This window comes from Carcharhinus amblyrhynchos, chromosome 12 (genome assembly GCF_965287045.1).
Source record: "Carcharhinus amblyrhynchos chromosome 12, sCarAmb.v2.hapA, whole genome shotgun sequence".
Lineage (NCBI taxonomy): Eukaryota > Metazoa > Chordata > Chondrichthyes > Carcharhiniformes > Carcharhinidae > Carcharhinus > Carcharhinus amblyrhynchos.
In genome coordinates, this window is record NC_137335.1 from 355,542 (window position 1) to 373,808 (window position 18,267).

The 18,267-nt window shown below is 41.1% G+C and overlaps 1 protein-coding gene across 5 annotated transcripts in view; it reads right to left on the reverse strand.

Annotated features, from left to right (window-relative positions):
- utrn (utrophin) overlaps positions 1–18,267 on the reverse strand; it is a 517,764-nt gene that overhangs the window by 338,286 nt on the left and 161,211 nt on the right. For 4 of the 5 annotated variants that reach the window (XM_080199921.1, XM_080199919.1, XM_080199918.1 and 1 more), the window contains exons 30-35: positions 16,316–16,477; positions 11,759–11,887; positions 9,499–9,672; positions 5,345–5,500; positions 2,762–2,932; positions 1,265–1,444 (exon numbers count right to left, since the gene is read on the reverse strand). In XM_080199921.1, the coding sequence (XP_080056047.1) occupies positions 1,265–1,444; positions 2,762–2,932; positions 5,345–5,500; positions 9,499–9,672; positions 11,759–11,887; positions 16,316–16,477 (972 nt within the window). The remainder of the gene's footprint in view (positions 1–1,264; positions 1,445–2,761; positions 2,933–5,344; positions 5,501–9,498; positions 9,673–11,758; positions 11,888–16,315; positions 16,478–18,267) is intronic. The other variant, XM_080199920.1, reaches the window with a different exon arrangement.

An 18,267-nucleotide genomic window follows, 5' to 3' on the forward strand; every position in this document is an offset into this window, starting at 1 on the left:
TCTCTTCACAAGTTCAACCTTCATTTCTGGAATCAATCTTGTGCTTCATATAAACAGGGAAGAATACATTACTGTCCCTGTGGAATGCCACTTCTGGAGAATTGTTCTGACGACTCTGATTGGGGGGGTCCCGACAGAGCTAAGCATATATGAGGCTCGCAGGGTCAGAAGCAAGCAATGTATTCAGAAGTGTGACAGGTACTATACTCCCCAGTATATTTGTGGCTTACACACCCACTGGGGAAATAGATGATAGGTATTGTTGTGACTGGAAGGCTGGTCCCAGCGGGGTTTCGCAGGGCTCAGTCCAAGGTCCCCTTTTTTAGTGATATATATTAATAATTTGAACTTAAATGTAGGAGGCATGATCAAGAAATTTGCACACAAGAAAGAAATTGACTGTGTGGTTGATAGTAAGGGGGTCTGTAGACTGCAGAAGTATATCAACAGACTGGCCAAACTGGCAGAAAGTGGCACAAGAAATTCAACCTGGTAAAGTGTGAGGTGATTTTTTGGGAAGGTCAAACAAGAATAATAAATAAAAAAGGATAGTGTCAGGTGTAGACGAAGTGAGGAACCTTAGAGTGCATGCCCACAAATTCTTGAAGATAGCAGGACAGGTCGATAAGTGGTTATGGGGGAAAATAGATCACTTTCCTTTATTAGCTGAGGCATAAAACGTATGAGCAGGGAGATTACGCTGGAACTATATAAAAGACTTGATAGGCCACAAGTTGAACACTGCATGCAGTTTTAGTCAAATAATTACAGAAAGAATGTAATTGTAGCAGAGGATACAGAAGAACTTGAGTTTCAATTGCCTTCAACTTAAAAATTCAATCCTCAAAACATATGAATCATGAAATGAAACATATTGAAGTGACAGAAATTTGGATCTGGCACTCTGAGGTACTAATAGTAAAGTATTTTACATGAATAGTCAGGAGATCAACAGTCCTACTTTGTGTGAGTATTGCACAATTGCAGGAATTACAGCATTCTATTTTCAGAATCAAAATGTTCAGGCATAGACAAGCAATGATAAAGTAATAGATGTTTGCAATAGTAATCAGCATTAGTCAACCTGAGTCACCCCTCATCTGATTTGCAATCTAAACAGGACCCTTACACATTGTATTCCTACAACCGGACTTAAAGCCTCCAGTAATTGTACCTCGTTTACTGCAAATTATTGTCCAAGCATTCCAGTATAACTATAATGCAGCAAAGTTATCTATCAACCATATGTTGCGAATTTACTTACCAGCAGTCTGTCACACCACCCCTGAGCCACAGTGCGGACCCTGTTCCAAACGGTGTTCAGTGTGCACAGGTTATCCTCCAGAACACGTTCACTGCCCTCTATCAGCCCCTGAAGTGCAGCACTACTCTCAGTGATACCACCCAGTTCAGCTTTCCTCACCTCCAATTCCTTCAGAACTTGCTATGAAAAAAAAATTATTTTTAATAAACTCATAGTGATTGTATAAACAACTAGGCATCTCTCTTTGAACAGGAAGACTAGGATTGGAACAGGCAAATAGCCCTTCAAAATCTGTCACAGGATCTTCCAAACTATCACCTCCACCTCCTAGGAGTTCAAGGCAGCAAAGGCTTGAAAAGACAACTTGCAAGTTCCCCTTCAAGTTGCACATCATCCTGACTCAGACTATATCACTCCTTCAGGATCAAAAACTGGAACTCTGTTCCTAGCAGCATTGTGGACTGCCAGGGTTCAAGGTGGCAGCTCATTGTGACCTTCTAAAGTACGTTTAGGGGTGGGAAACAAATGGTAGCAGTGTTCATATTCCAGGAACAAGTAAAAAGGTCTTCTGATACAATTCTGCAATAAAGATTTGAATTAAATATAGCAAGATACAAACTGACAACTGAGGTTGGGTTATTCCTTCAGAAATATCACCTACAATGTTAACCATTTCATTTACAATATTCAGCAAGCTTTAATTGCTGTCCTGACTTCTTGGATCATCTGCCACCTTGTAAGCAGGTCAGAAAACATGCCAACATCATTGGTGGGAACAGAAGTGGCACTATGCACCTTTGTGCAAGGATAAATATTCTTAAGAAAAGCTTTAAGGTGACAATCAGTGACGATCATGGGAGGCTGCAAGCTTTCATTATTGCTTTCTTCACCTTTTTGATGCCAATCACTTCAAAGAAATTACTTCAAACAATTTTCACCAATGATTCAAGGAAGTAAATGGCCTGGTCCTGTTCCTGTAGGCAATCTTTGTGGGAAAAGTGCTCAGTAAAGAACTCCCTGCAATGAAACATTTGGCACTGCAGAGTGGGAAGAGCCATGTGTGCTGCACTAATACCAGTATAAACATGTAGGCCAAATAGCCTATTTCTGTCTTGTAAATACTTTGCAACATCATTCAAAAGCTGTTCAGTGTCTCTCTGTTCCCAACAACTGGATTCACAGTGCCACTGGGTTGATTACCTATCCTTTCCCCAAGAACAATACATGCTATGAGGAAATAGGACATAAAGAACAGGAGGACATCAGTGTTTCCTGTCCAGCCAAACAATTAGCTCATGGTTGCCCTGTATCTTAACTCCAGCATCAAAAAGTGCTTCAGAATTTGACCCTGAAAAGGATCAATGTCAACTAAGAAACCCTCAAATTACTATTTATGCCTGTAACAGCCCAAGTTATGATTTCCAGCTGTCAAGTGAGTAGGAGAAAAGTGCAAAAAGATTATCATCTTTATTTGCGAGAAGGAACAAAAATACTCACTCTGGACCATTTGATTTCTGAATCTAAGTTAACAGGTATTCCCCTTGCAGATGATCGTTGGATCAGTTCACCTTCTGTAGCTGCCAACCATTCTGAAAGTAAATTGGTCTCACTCTTCCACTTGCGAGATAGTTGAAAGGCTTTTTCTAAGTCTTGTTTACCCTCAGTGACCTGGAAGGCAAGAACATGTGAAAGGTTAAACAATTATCAGGATATAGAGTACAACTGCCTGGATAAAGCTGAAACGGGTTTGTCATTGTCATTTAGGAAGCTGTACCTCAGAACTGGGAATTAGCCAATTACTGAAATAAGAGCTCTGAAGAAGAGTCATATGGACTCAAAATGTTGAACACAACTCTCTGCCCCAGGCACTCAGGCATAAATCCCACTCGGGCTGGAGAATCACAGGGGAGAGTCCAGAGTGCAGTTAGCACTGGCAAGAACCCATTTTGAGATTCTCCCATACCCGGCATCCCAATGAAACCTGGTTCACACCCAGCGAGGGCATCAACAAAGTTAGCATGTTTAAATAAGTATTTCAATATGCATTCACCCGGCTCCTGCAAATCTCCGATGCTCGGGTACAGCAGGAACGCAGCGCAAATCTCTACAGGTCTCCACAAATGGAGACGAGTTGTGATGGCCACGCCGGGGACTCACAGGCCACTAAAGCCCTCAGGTGGTCATGGAAATGGCTGGGTAGTGCCCTGAATTGCAAACTGAACTGCACCAAACCACATAGCAAAAATCTCACTGGTTTTCCCGATGGGCACAACACTTAGAAATTCTTTAGGAGAATTCCATCTGTAAACTCTTGTTTTTCTCTCTCCACAGATGCTGCCACACCTGTGGAGTTTTTCCAAAATATTCCTAGTTTTGTTTCAAGTAGTCATTCACTGGATTTTCATGCAAGTTCTGCAAGTTTTATAACAATATAGTCACAAAACATTTTGAAAATGGGAATATTGATACTTTGTGATAAATGGTCTCTAAACCAATAATGCTGTTAATTTGAAGTACTTCCAAGGAGGGAACTAAAGAAGTGCATTTTTTTGAGACTTGACTTTTCTCCTGCAAATTGCAATTGATACTAGATCAATTATTAATTTTAAAACGAAGATTGATAAGTTTTTGCTAACCAAGGATATTAAGAGATATGGAACAATGGTGAGCACATGGAGTTGGGTCATAGGTCAGCCATGATCTCACTGGGTAGAGGAACAGGCTTGAGAAGCTAAATGACCTCCTCTGTTTCTATGTTCCTAATTTCCTATCACATTGCTTCTTCACTTCTCTTTCACTGGCCTCAATATCTCACTCTATCACACTGGAAGCACTACAGCATGCCAGCTTCGATATATTACTTCATCCATTATGGTCTGATCAATTAGTTTGAGGATAAGGGGTAAACCTTTTAGAACTGAGGTGAAGAGAAATTTCTTCACCCAGAGAATGGTGAATGTGTGGAATTCACTACCACAGAATACAGTTGAGGTCAAAATGTTGTCTGATTTCAAGAAGAAATTAAATATAGCTCTTGGGCTGAAGGGATCAAGGGATATGGGGTGGGGGGGGAAGGGGAATCAGGATATTAAATTCAATGATTAGCCATGATCAAAATGAATGGCAAAGCAGGTCTGAAGAGCCAAAGGCCTATTCCTGCTTCTTGTTTCTATGTAACTGCCTGTCATATCACTTAAGACATTACCATTACTTAATTGGCTTAAGATTTCCCTTAATTCCAACCTCGGCTACCTTACAAAATGGCAACTCATGCTGTCCACTGCTACTTCATCCAATTGGCCTACTTAGCCTATGTAGTACCAACCAGCCATCCATCAATAAGCCTGATCCGCCCCCTACATGCGTCCACACAACTCAAGAGGTTAGAAGCAAGGACCTCAACTAATGTCAGAAAATGCTGGAAACCACAACAGGTCTGACAGCATCTGTGGAGAGAGAATAGAGCTAATGTTTTGAGTTTGGATGATCCTTCATCAGACGGAGTGGAAAGGGCCAATGATTGGCCATTCCTAGCAATTTAGTAGGGGCCAACAAAAGAACAGAATGGTAACCATTGTCTCGGACAGTTCAGTTGTTCTGAACATATTTTTAAGGCAATTGAAACAGTTGCTTGTTTCATATAGAATAGTTTGTACAGAGTGCTATCCATAGTCCTCGGGACTCTCAGGGCTTTCTATAAAGAAAACAGCACAGTTAACATACAAAATAAATATTTTAGTTAATGCACAAATGATAAAAGTTGAATTAAGAATTTTAGAATCAAATAATACTTGTCAAAGACAACCAACAAATCAAAGTAAGTACGATTAATGCCAACAAGTTAATCATTTGTATGTGCATGAACTAAAATCATTATTTTGTATGTTGATTTCGCAATATCCCCTCCTGTCCCAATGACTGAAAAATGTGAATTCGAATAACTTAAACATCTTGATTGTGCTCAAGTAAAAGTTTTATACTATCAAATAAAAGATTCCCACTTTAAAATAAAGCGACACTGACTAATTCGAACAATTTTAACTAGGCATTGCCAAATCAACCCAATATCTGTCTGCTTACCTGAGCACCCATGTCATTGTACAGGAGTTTCAGAGCTGTCAATTGCTCATCCATCAGCTTGGGGTTGTCAGTCTGCTGTTTCTGAACAATTTGTCGCCCGGTCTTTATTACTGTCTCCACTTCGAGCTTCACCTCACTCAAAGTTTTATATAGTTTCTAAATAAGAATAAAGCTTTTGGTGAGCCAAAGTGGTAACCGAACTTACCACCAATAAACCGATCAATTACACATGGAATATGCACACATATTTATCCTTCATGATACAAGCTTTTTGTTGATCATACTCTGGCAAAGGTGGGGGGGGGGTCAGGGAGTAAAGCTCCAATTAAAACTAAGTATGAGAAAGTTAACAAAAACAGAAAATACTGGAAAATCGCAGCCTCTGTGAAGAGGGAACAGAGCTATAGAATATAGAAGAGCAAGGGAGTTATGTGGAAATTGTACAAACCACAAGTTAGTCCACAGGTAGAGAACATAAGAACATAAGAACATAAGGAATAGGAGCAGGAGCAGGCTATCTCGCCCATCGAGCCTGCTCCGCCATTCAATAAGATCATGGCTGCTCTGAAGTGGATCAATTCCACTTTCCCGCCTGCTCCCGATAATCTTTAACTCCCTTATCGATCAGAAATCTATCCACCCATGACTTAAACATATTCAAGGAGGTAGCCTCCACCACTTCAATGGGCAGAGAATTCCAGTGATTCACTACCTTCTGAGAAGAAGTTCCTCCCCCCCTTATTTTGAGGCTGTGCCCTCTAGTTCTGGCTTCCTTTCTAAGTGGAAAGAATCTCTCTACCTCTACCCTGTCTAGCCCCTTCATTATCTTACACGTTTCTATAAGATTCCCCCCCTCAGCCTTCTAAATTCCAACGAGTACAGGCCCAATCGACTCAATTTCTCCTCATAAACTACCCCCTCACCTCCAGTATCAACCTGGTGAACTTTCTCTGTACTCCCTCCTTTGCAAATAAGGGGACCAAAATTGCACACAGTACTCCAGTTGCGGCCTCACCAGTGCCTTGTACAGTTGCAGCAAGACCTCCCTGCTTTTATATTCTATCCCCGTCGCTATAAAGGCCAACATTCCATTCGCCTTCTTGATCACCTGCTGCACCTATATACTGAGTTTTACAATTCGTGCACAAGGACCCCCAGGTCCTTCTGCACAGTAGCATGCTGCAACTTTTCACCATTTAAATAATATTCCATCCTACTATTATTTCTTCCAAAGTGGATAACCTCACATTTGCCAATGTTATACTCCATCTGTCAGGTCTTCGCCCACTCACTCAGCCTGTCCAAATCTCTCTGCAGACTTTCCGCGTCCTCCACGCAATTCGCTTTCCCACTCATCTTTGTGTCATCAGCAAACTTTGTTACCCTACACTCGATCCTGTCCTCCAGATCGTCTATGTATATGGTAAACAGTTGAGGCCCCAGCATCGATTCCTTTGGCATACCACTAGTCATCAACTGCCAATTGGAAAAGCACCCATTTATTCCAACTCTCTGCTTCCTGTTAGATAGCCAATCCCCAACTCCATGTACCCTAACCTTCTGCAGCAACCTTTTGTGAGGCACCTTATCGAATGCCTTCTGGAAATCTTAAAAACACCACATCCACCGGTTCCCCTCTGTCTACTGCACTAGTCACATCCTCATAAAAATCCAGTAAATCTGTCAAACACGACTTTCCCTTCATGAATCCATGCTGCGTCTGCTTGATCGAAATGTTCTTTTCCAGGTGTCCTGCTATTTCTTCTTTAATGATGAATTCTAGCATTTTCCCAACTACTGACGTTAAGCTAACCGGCCTGTAGTTACCCGCCTTTTGTCTACTACCTTTTTTAAACAGCGGCGTAACAGTAGCTGTTTTCCAATCCGCCGGCACTTCCCCAGAGTCCCGCGAATTTTGATAAATAACTACTAACGCATCTGCTATTACTTCTGCCATTTCTTTCAGTACCCTGGGGTGCATTCCATCCGGTCCCGGGGACTTGTCTACCTTCAGTCCCATTAGTCTACCAAGCACTACCACTTTTGTAACAGTAATTGTATTAAGGACCTCATCTCCTACCAACCTTCTATCTTTAATATTTGGTAAGCTATTTGTGTCCTCCTCTGTGAAGACCGACACAAAAAACTTATTTAAAGTCTCAGCCATTTCCTACCATTAAATCCCCCCTCTCATCCTCCAAGGGTCCAACATTCACTCTAGCCACTCTCTTCCTCTTTATATATTTGTAAAAACTTTTACTTTTTTTTATATTTAGAGCTAGTTTAGTTTCTTTCATACTCTAGCTTTCCTTTCTTTATCGCTTTCTTAGTCATTCTTTGTTTGTTTTTAAAGCGTTCCCAATCTTCTAATACCCCACTATTTTTGGCTGCTCTGTACGCATCGGTTTTTAATTTAATACTCTCCTTTATTTTCTTCATTATCCGCAGCTGGGTATCCCTTTTCTTACAGTCCTTCTTTATCACCACAATATATCTTTGCTGAAAAAAAAGTCTTTAAAAATCCTCCACTGTTCCTCAGCTGTCCTACCAACCAGTCGGCGCCCCCAGTCTACATTAGCCAATTCCTCTCTCAGCCTATCATACTCCCCTCTGTTCAAACAGAGGACACTGGTTTGGGACCCTACTTTCTCACCCTCCATCTGTATCAGAATTTCAACTATATTGTGATCACCCATCCCAAGAGGATACCTCACAAGAGGATCCCTAATTCTACCTGCCTCGTTACACAATACTGGATCTAAGATAACTTGCTCCTTCGTAGGTTCTGTAACATACTGTTCAAGGAAACTATCCCGACAGCATTCTAAGAACTCTTCCTCAAGTCCACCACGTCTGACTTGAGTCAACCGATCAATATGCAGGTTAAAATCCCCCAGATTATTGCTGTTCCGTTTTTGCACGCATCCATTATTTGCTTGTTTATAGCCTGCCCCACCTCAAAGTTATTATTTGGGGGCCTATAGACCACACCTACCAGTGACTTTCTCCCCTTACTATTCCTTATCTCCACCCACAACAATTCCACATTTTGCTCCTTGGAGTCTATATCGTGTCTCACTGCCGCCCTGATATCCTTTATTAACAGAGCTACCCCACCTCCTTTTTCTTCCTGTCTATCCTTCCTAAATGTCTGATACTCCTGGATATTCAGTTCCCAGTCCCGGTCATCCCACAACCACGTTTCTGTAATGGCCACTAGATCATACCCATTGAGTCCTCCATATAGTTCTAGTCTCAACATAGCATGCTACGAGGAAAGATGGATAGCCTGTAATTGTTTTCTTTGCAATAGAGGAGTCTAACGGGAATTTTAGTTGAGGTCTATATAATCGAGAGGTTGAAGTACAATGGATAATAAGGACCTAGCAGTGAGATAAATAATCAGTAATTGGCATGAGGCTTACGAGGTGAATTGAGGGGAACATTTTTCACCATGAGGGCAGTGGGGGTCTGGAACTCACTATATGAAAGATGGTATAACAGAAACCTTCAAATCATTTCAAATATGCTTTAACATACACTGGAAATGCTCTGATCCATAAAGCTTTGAGCAGCAGCTGAAAAGTGGCCTTATGATGGATAGCTATCCCTCAGCCAGCAGGACAGGATGGAGTGAGTGGTCTCCTTTTGTACCATAAAATTTCTGTTCCTATATTTCAACAAAACGTGATTCAAAAGTAAATAATTAATTGGGAAGCATGACAGAGTCAAAAAAAATCTCAGTTTGTGTAGAACAGCTATCAGAGTAGACCAAAACAGTCACAAAGTTTCAGCTGTTCTCTCCAAACCTCTGTTTGGGGCACTCTTTAAAACTTAACTCTTCAATCAAGCATTTTGTCAATTTCAATGTTTGCCTCATTACGTTCCCATGAACCACCTTGGGATATTTAACTGAGGTGAAAGCTATATAAATGTTCATTATTGCTGGTTGCTCAACTTTGCAATCTCACACCATTTGAAACTCCTCACATTATTTTTTTAAGTCTCTGCCAGATCCCATGTTATGGACTGGATAACTGGTGAACATAGTTGCATTGTACTTTGATAGGCCTGATGATATTTTTCTGCTTTGTACAGGAACAGACTTGATGAGCTAATTGGCCTATTTCAGCTCTATATGTCATGATCCTCACCATACAATTATCCAATTGGGGCTGTATTTCATCAGGCTCAACACTTCTCATGTCCAACACGTGCAGTTCTGCTTTCACACCATCCAAAACACTTTTACAATCTAGCATACGCTGCTCAAAATTTGCTGGTTTCTGGAAAAGCTGAAACTTTGTTGACACTTCTCGAAGTTTCCTCTGTCAATGATACAAAATGTCAAAGTAATAAAGGCTGACATGCTGAATGATGTCTTAAACTTTATTAGTTTATGCAAAAGTCTATATAGCAATCTAAAAAAAAGCACAGAAAAAATAAATCAGCAAATTGAGGTATATGCAAATTAACAGGGTGGTAGATTTAAATTAAATATGGAACCTCACGGCACATATATTTGTAGCCCATAACAACCAAAAGCTTTATAAACCCAGGCTATTACAATATTGAGAAGTGCAATGTATACAAAAGCACACGTGTAAAGGCAAAGACAAACAAGAATAAAATGAAAACCCAAACTACCGGTTAGAATCCTCAGTGCAGCAAAGCCCTATAGGAAAAGATACAGGGAGACAGAGATATACACAAATAAGAAACAGATTACAGGTGTATTAGTAGCTGAAAATATCAACATTCATACAAACCAGAACTGCAAAATATACAAACTTATTTCAACCGAGAACCGAAGCACAAATGTTTCACAAATGGAATCCTGATCCTCAATTTGAATCAATTAAAATTCTAGATTAGAGACAGCAAGGCCCTGGTGATTAAGTGTGTAGAAAATTAATAAAGTTGAGAAAAGCTGACGGGAGACAAAATTAAGGATCAAATTAAATAGTAGCTCAGTAGTACAGAACACGAGAATTGCTGAAAAATAAACATGCTGGCGAAGCTTTTCATCTTGCACTCATCAGAACAGAATCAGAAGAATACCAGATCACAAAGAGAACAACAATTTATTCTCCAAGGGAAGAGGATACTGATTCATTGGCAAGTGGACCTTGATTGGTAGAGGTGCTGCCCGAGGGAATGCACGAGGGGTGGTGACTACCAACCACTTACACCCTCTTTTCGTAGAATGATAGAATCCCGCAGTGCAAAAGGAGGCTATCTGGCCCATCAGGTTTGTACCAGCTCTCCGACAAAGTACTTTACCCAGGGCCTCTCCCTGTAACCCTACAGACATTTTTATCATGGCTAATCTATCTAACTTGCACATCTTTGGACTTGGGATGAAACTGGAGCACATGGAAAAAACCCACTTGGACACAGTGGGAATATGCAAACGCCACACAGACAATCACCCAAAGCCTGAATTGAATCCAGGTCCCTGGGTTTAATGGTTTACCCAGTTTACTGGTCATCATCAGACATTAATTCCAGATTTTTACTGAATTCAAATTTCTTCATCTGCCCTGATGAGATTTGAATCTGGGTTCCCACAGCATTACTAATCCGGTGACAATACCACTGCACCACTACCACTACTCCGCTATGGTTCATGCTGTATGAATTACTGTCCTGATGAATGTAAGTGCAAAGCTTAGACTGGATGTCTCTTTTTTCATCAATAATCAAATTAAAACTCTAGACTTCTTTTGAAAAAGATAATGATCACAGGGTACAATCAAGAAGTCACTCCTAGAAAACACTCCTGGTCCATGATATGCACGTTATACCCCAAAGAGCTTTCTGATCTTCTAAGTAGAAAACCATCTGGATTAGAAGTTCTGCTTTGTCCAGTTTTTGAATTCAGCGTTGCAGATACAGATGGCCAGTTTAAGCAAGCTCTAATTGATTTTCGTTACTGTTGGGGTATATGAGAAAGTGGGCAATGCTCACACCGGTACAAACAAATCTGAAACAACAGAGGCCTTATATAACAAGTATGTGCAAGCAGAGATCCGCAAACTATTAGCAGTCAAACTGACACACATCCAATTTCATCATTGCCTCCATCCCTCTTATATTAGTTTTCTCCCACGCCAACCCCATTCCATACTTTCCATGACACTATCGGTGCCATTCCCCTCCCTCTCAGCTCATCCTTCCCACGTCACCCTTCACATACACCACATTATCCCATCTCCTCCATCCTATATCATTTAATTTGCCCCACACTACCCTTTCCATCTCTCCCATGCCAGCCCCCTACATTCTCCCCATCTCCCATACAGTACTCCCATCTATTCCCTCAGCACGCTATCTCCCCTCTCACCCACCGGGCCTCCCATTCCAAAACACAGTATTTAAAGTCACTCAGTCTTCAATCAAATCCACTCATACCTGAAGTAAATCTAACTGAGTGCCACCGCGAGAATAGGGTTTGTTATCTAATAAAGGTAGGGCCCCCACATTTTTCATCTTCATCTCCTCCAAACTGGCTTCATGGGCTGCGATCTCAGTTTTAATTTTCTAAGAATAACATGGAAAGAAAGACAAGGTCAAAAGTCATACTGTGAACCTCCTTACAGAAAGCCATTGGTGCAATATTTTGCTCTTAAATCACAAGCATCTAATCGGCATGCTTTCAATTTATGAGATGCCAGGGATGCTTTCTTGTCAACTTTAGGTTTGCATTCCAATTGAGAACAAGGATCCAGAGTTAACAACAAAACAAAATTATTAATAATGTTTTAGGTTGTTCTGTATTGCCATTTACAATAAAAACATTACACATCGATTTGACGTTGTTTACATTCCCTGGAACCTGGCAAAGAATAAGATGGGTGTAACTGAATCGAAGTTGAGAAACCTAACAGTAGATATTCCAAAGAATCACCCTGTTGAATTTCCTTGTTCAATATTTGGTGGCTAATATCACAACTTGAGATCTAGATTAATGCAGTTAAACTGAGTATTCATAAACTTGGATGGTACACAATTTCTCTGGACACAAGCTGATCGCTCTTTTGTGACCAATTGAGTTTCTGATCAATGATGACTACAAGGATATAGTAAGAAGTCTCACAACACCAGGTTAAAGTCTAACAAGTTTATTTGGTAGCGTGAGCTTTCAGAGCGCTGCTCCTTCATTAGGTGAGTGGAAGTTGGGTTCACAAACAGGGCATATACAGACACAAACTCAATTTCAAGATAACCGATATTGATAGTGAAAAATTAAGACAGTGCTAACACCAATGAATATTATGGGAAGGTGGTTGGGCACTCTTGTTCAAGATAAGTATTACAAGGTATTTTTTGGCACAAATATTACTTACTACTCATCAGCAAAATTTGAATATTGTCCAAGCCTTATTGCATGTGAGCATGGGATACTTCATTATGTGTGGAATGGTGCATGCACCTGATCACTGCAATTATCCACAAACAATTCTAACAGTGGGTCCTGGTTTCTGGGGCGCAGCACTAGTACTGGGAAGTGGGGGCTCTACCATTGGGACAGTCTACACTAGGTATTTATAAAGGAAAAAATTAGTGATATTGGTCCTCTAGACTGACAATGGGCAGTTAACGTAAATAATAAGGAACTGGTGGATGAAAGGAACAAATATTTTGCTTCTGTCTTCACCATGAAGTGTACAAGAAACATTCCAGTAATAGCTGTAAATCAGGTGGTGAATGGGAGAGCACAATTGGGTGAAACTACAATCACTAGGGAAGCAGTAGAAGTCCAAAGAGATTTGTGGGTTCAGTGCATACATCTTTAAAGTACCACAAACAGTTGCAGAAAATAATCAACAAGTCTAATGGAATGTTGGCCTTTATATCTAGAAGACTGGATAAGGAAGAAGTTATGCTGCAGATATACAACAAATCTGGGCACCAGGATATACTGGCCTTCAAGGGAATGCAGTATAGATCTACAAGAATAATACCTAGACTTCAGGGGTTTAATTATGAGGAGAGATTATACAAATTAGACTTGTTTTCACAGCATGTAGAAGGTTAAGGGGTGATCTGATACTAACAGAAAAAGACAGATAAAGATGAACTATTTCCACTGTTGAAGATTCTAGAACTAGGAGGCATAGTTTAAAGTTAGGGCCAGAATGCTCAGGAGAGATTTTGGAAGCACTTCTACTCGCCAAGGGTGGTAGAGGTTTGGAACTCTCTTCCACAAATGACAGCTGATGCTAGATCAGTTGCTATCTTTAAATCTAGATTTTTGTTAATCACAGGTATTAAAGGGATATAAGACAGGTGTATGGAATTAGGCCACAGATCAACCATGATCTCATTAAATGGCAGAACAGACACAATCGACTGAATGGCCTACTCCTAATCTTATGTTCCCAGTGCTAAAAATACTGATGGATCTGCAGTCTGCCAAGTCTCCAGGTCCTGATGGACTTCATCCTAGCATCTTAAAAGAGGTAGCTAATGAGATCAGAGTCAAAGAGTCATAGAGGTTTACAACATGGAAACAAGCCCTTCGACCCAACTTGTCCCTTTTTTAAAACCCCTAAACTAATCCCAATTGCCTGTATTTGGCCCATATCCCTCTATACTCATCTTACCCAAGAAAATGTCTAAACACTTTTTACAAGGCAAACTTCTACTACTATCTTTGGCAGCTTGTTCCAGACACTCACACCCTCTGTGTGAGAAGACTGCCTCACTGGACCCTTTTGTATCTCTCCCCTCTCACCTTAAAACTATGCCCTCTAGTTTTAGACTCCCCTACTTTTGGGAAAATATACTGACTATCTAACTGATCTGTGCCCCTCATTATTTTATAAACCTCTACAAGATCACCCCTCAGCCTTCTACACTTCAGAGAAAAAAGTCCCAGTCCATCCAGCTTCTCCTTATAATCCAAATCATCAAGTCCCAGTAGCATCCTAGTAAATCTCTTCTGCACTCGTTCTAGTTTAATAATATCCTTTCTATAATAGGATGACCAGAACCGTACACATTATTCCAAGTGTGCCCTGACTAATGTCTTGTATAACTTCAACAAGACGTCCCAACTCCTGTATTCAATGTTCTGACCAATGAAACCAAGCATGCCAAATGCCTTCTTCATCATTCTGTGGCTCCACTTTCAAGGAGCTATGAACCTGGAACCCTAGATCTCTTTATTCTGTAACTCTCTCTAACACCTACCACCAACTGACTAAGTCCTGACCTAGTTCAATCTACCAAATTGCATCATCTCGCATTTATCCAAATTAAACTCCATCTGCCATTCGCCAACCCACTAGCCCAATTGATCAAGATCCCATTGCAATCTGAGATAACTTTCTTCACTGTCCACTATGCCACTAATCTTGGTATCACCTGCAAACTTACTAACCACGTCTGCTATATTCTCATCCAAACCATTAATATAAATGACAAATAACAGTGGACCCAGCACTGATCCCTGAGGTACACCGCTGGTCATAGGTCTCCAGTTTGAAAAACAACCCTCTGGCTTCTGTCATCACGCCAATTTTGTATCCATTTAGCTACCTGGATCCCGTGAGATTTAACCTTATGCAACAACCTATCACGGTGTATCTTGTCAAAGACCTTGCTAAAGTAGGAGATGCACTGCTGTTAATTTTTCAAATTCCCTAGATTCCGGAAAGATTCCATCAGCCTGGAAAGTAGCACAAATAACCGCACTGTTCAAGAAGGGAGGGAGGCAGAAAACAGGAAGCTATAGGCCAGTTAGCTTGATGTCTATCAGGTGGAAGTTGTTAGAATTGATTGATTAGGAGGTTATAGATAGGCATTTAGAAAAACTCAAAGCAAGCAGAAAGAGTCAGCATATTTAGCGAAAAGGTCTGACCAACTTATTGGAGTTCTTTGAAGCAGTAACATGTGCTGTGGATAAAGGAAAGTCTGTAGACGTAATGTACTTGATTTGAACGCAGGGGTTATGATTAAGAAGTTTGCAGATGATAGAAAAATTGCACGTGATTGATAATGAAGAGGAAAACTGGAGACGGTGGTAAGATTTTAATGAACTAGTCAGGTGGGGAAGTGATAAACAATCTGAAGAACTGTGAGCTAATGCATTTGAGAAAGGTTAACAAGAAATGGGAAGACACAACAAATGGTATAAGACCAAAGTGTCGAGAAACAGAGAGACCTCAGAGACTATGTCTGTCTACAGATCCCTGAAGGTGGTGAACAGTTGGGGTGATCAAGAATTCATTTATTTTCTTTTTATTTGTTCTTGAGATATGGGTGTCACTGACAAGCCCAGCATTTAATGCCAGAACACAGAATACTTGCCTTTATTAACCAAGGCATTGAATATAAGAGCTGCAAGGCTATGCTGGAACTGTATGAAACACTAGTTAGACCACAGTTAAGTATTGCATTGGGTTCTTGTCACCACGCTGTAACAAAGATGTGGCTGGCCTAGCCAACTGGAAAATTTTAGTTAAGAGGAAAGACTGGAAAACCTAAAGTAGTTTTCCTTGGCATATAATATGCTAACAGGAGGCCCACTGAAGTGTATAAAATTATGAAGGGTCTAGACGGAGCGCATAGGATGGCCCAATTTCCTCCTTGGATGAGGGGTCAAGCACCAAGGGCTGTCGATTTAGGCTAAGAGGTAGGTGACTTTGAAATTTTTTTTCACCCTGAGATGTAGATCTGGAACTCATTACCTGAAAGGGTGAACCCCTCATAACATTTCAAAAATACTTGGATATATATTTTAAGATGTTGTTGCCTACTAACTAAGAGCTGCAGTGTGGGAATAGGCTGGAGATTTTGCTGGCCAGCTATTTGTCCCTTAACTCATCTTGGGACATTCTACTCATTAAATTCAATATATAAACGTAAATTGTTATTGTTGGGTAACCCAGAAAATGCCATGGGGTGGGTGGGGTGGTGCCAAGTTCTTTCATTAAATATATACATTAAAAAAAATTCTGTAACCTGTGCTTCTTGTGGCATCTGTAAAGCATCTATGCGGTCTGTTAGATACAAGGTTAACTGTTTATCTAGCAATCCAAGTGACTCCTGCAGATCATGCATTCGCTGTTCATTTTCTTGAGACATTTGTAAATGCTGCTCCAGTGAGATCTGCCTGCTCACAGCCTAAAAAACAAACAGGAGAGGTCTATAACAATCTACTACAAGGAAACCCAATCACAGAATCATAGAACCCTACAGTGCAGAAAGAGGGCCTTCGGCCCATCGAGTCTGCACCGCACACAATCCCACCCAAGGCTCTACCCCCATATTCCTACACATTATACCCACTAATCCCTCTAACCTACACATCCCTAGACACTAAGGGGCAATTTCTTAGCATGGCCAATCAACCTAACTCGCACATCTTTGGACTGTGGGAGGAAACCGGAGTACCCGGAAGAAACCCACGTAGACACGAGGAGAATGTGCAAACTCCACACAGACAGTGACCCGAGCCAGGAATCGAACCCAGGACCCTGGAGCTGTGAAGCAGCAGAACTAACCACTGTGCTACCGTGCCACCCTCCATATCCTGTTGCAGAATCAGAATAGCCTCTTCACAAAAGGCCCTTCCATCTATCTTTGTATCATCAGCAAATTTGGAAACCTTACATTCTGTTCCTTTCTCCAGGTCATTAAGTAAATAGCGAACAAGTGTAGGCCAAGAACTGATCCATGTGATAGTCCACAAGTTACATCATTCCACTCTGAAAAGGACCCATTTATTATCTGGTGCACAAGTTGGAAAATCTCGCAAGATGTTGCTTATAATCCCAGCATGAGGAACTAGGATACAGAAAAGGAGGTTTTCAGGTTGAAATCCATCTACAGGCGAGTGATGGCCCAAATCACATGCAACTGACTTAAATCAAGATTAGTGATCACAGGAGAGGAGTGTGTCAGTGGAAAACGGATGAACAGACCAGGTTCTGACTTCATAAAGTGGTGATTTTCCCAGTCTGTTGTGCTGCTTTTGTGGTGCAGTGGGCCAGGAAACTCGAGCAGAGGATGATTTGTGGGCTCCCCATTGGACGCCACCCCCTTCTCCCCATCCCCCTAAAAACACACACACACACACACACACACACACACACATATGGAGTGGTTCACTCCAACAGGGTTTATTATAGCTCCCTACTTGCGGGGAGCTGATGACTCAACGCCACTGGAATGAAGGAAGGCCACTGAGGCCCCCACAGAGTGTCGGCCTCGGGGAGGGGGGAGGGTGGGATGTTGATGAAGGATCATCCAGTCTTGAAACATTGGCTCTATTTTCTCTCTACAGATGCTGTCAGACCTGTGAGATGTTCCAGCATTTTCAGTTTTTGCTTACGGTAAATTATCATTTTACCCATTGACAACATAAGTTCCATAACCAAATTCAGAAATACTTTTCTCTCCGAATCTGTTATTATTTAAAATGCTTCAATCTGCTCAATATAAAATTTTAAAAAGATTTATTAGCTTAGCACTACACTATGTTTAAAAATATTGGCTGGAATTCTCTGAATTCCCGCCCACAGCTGAAATTCTCCAGTCCCACTGCTGTGGACAGAGATTTGGCTGTGCACCGAATTCTCCGTTCTCACTGGCAGCGGTAGCAAGGCATGCGAGACCAGAGAATTTCGGCATTATGTGGAGAAAAGAACATGGAATCTCAGGTAGCAATCATGGAAATAGATTTGCTGTCCAAGATGGAAGACTTGAATGGTGATTTGAAGCTCAACGGGTTACTCATTTTTAGCATCCTCACAACCTGGCAGTCACATTCCACATGTCTCCATGGGTGCCCAATAGACTTGCAATTCTATTCATTTGTTGCAGTCTATCCATTTACAACAAAAAACGTGGTCAGAATCCAGAGTAAAAAGTTCCTCCATCAATGGCCACCAAATTTCATGAATACACAAGCA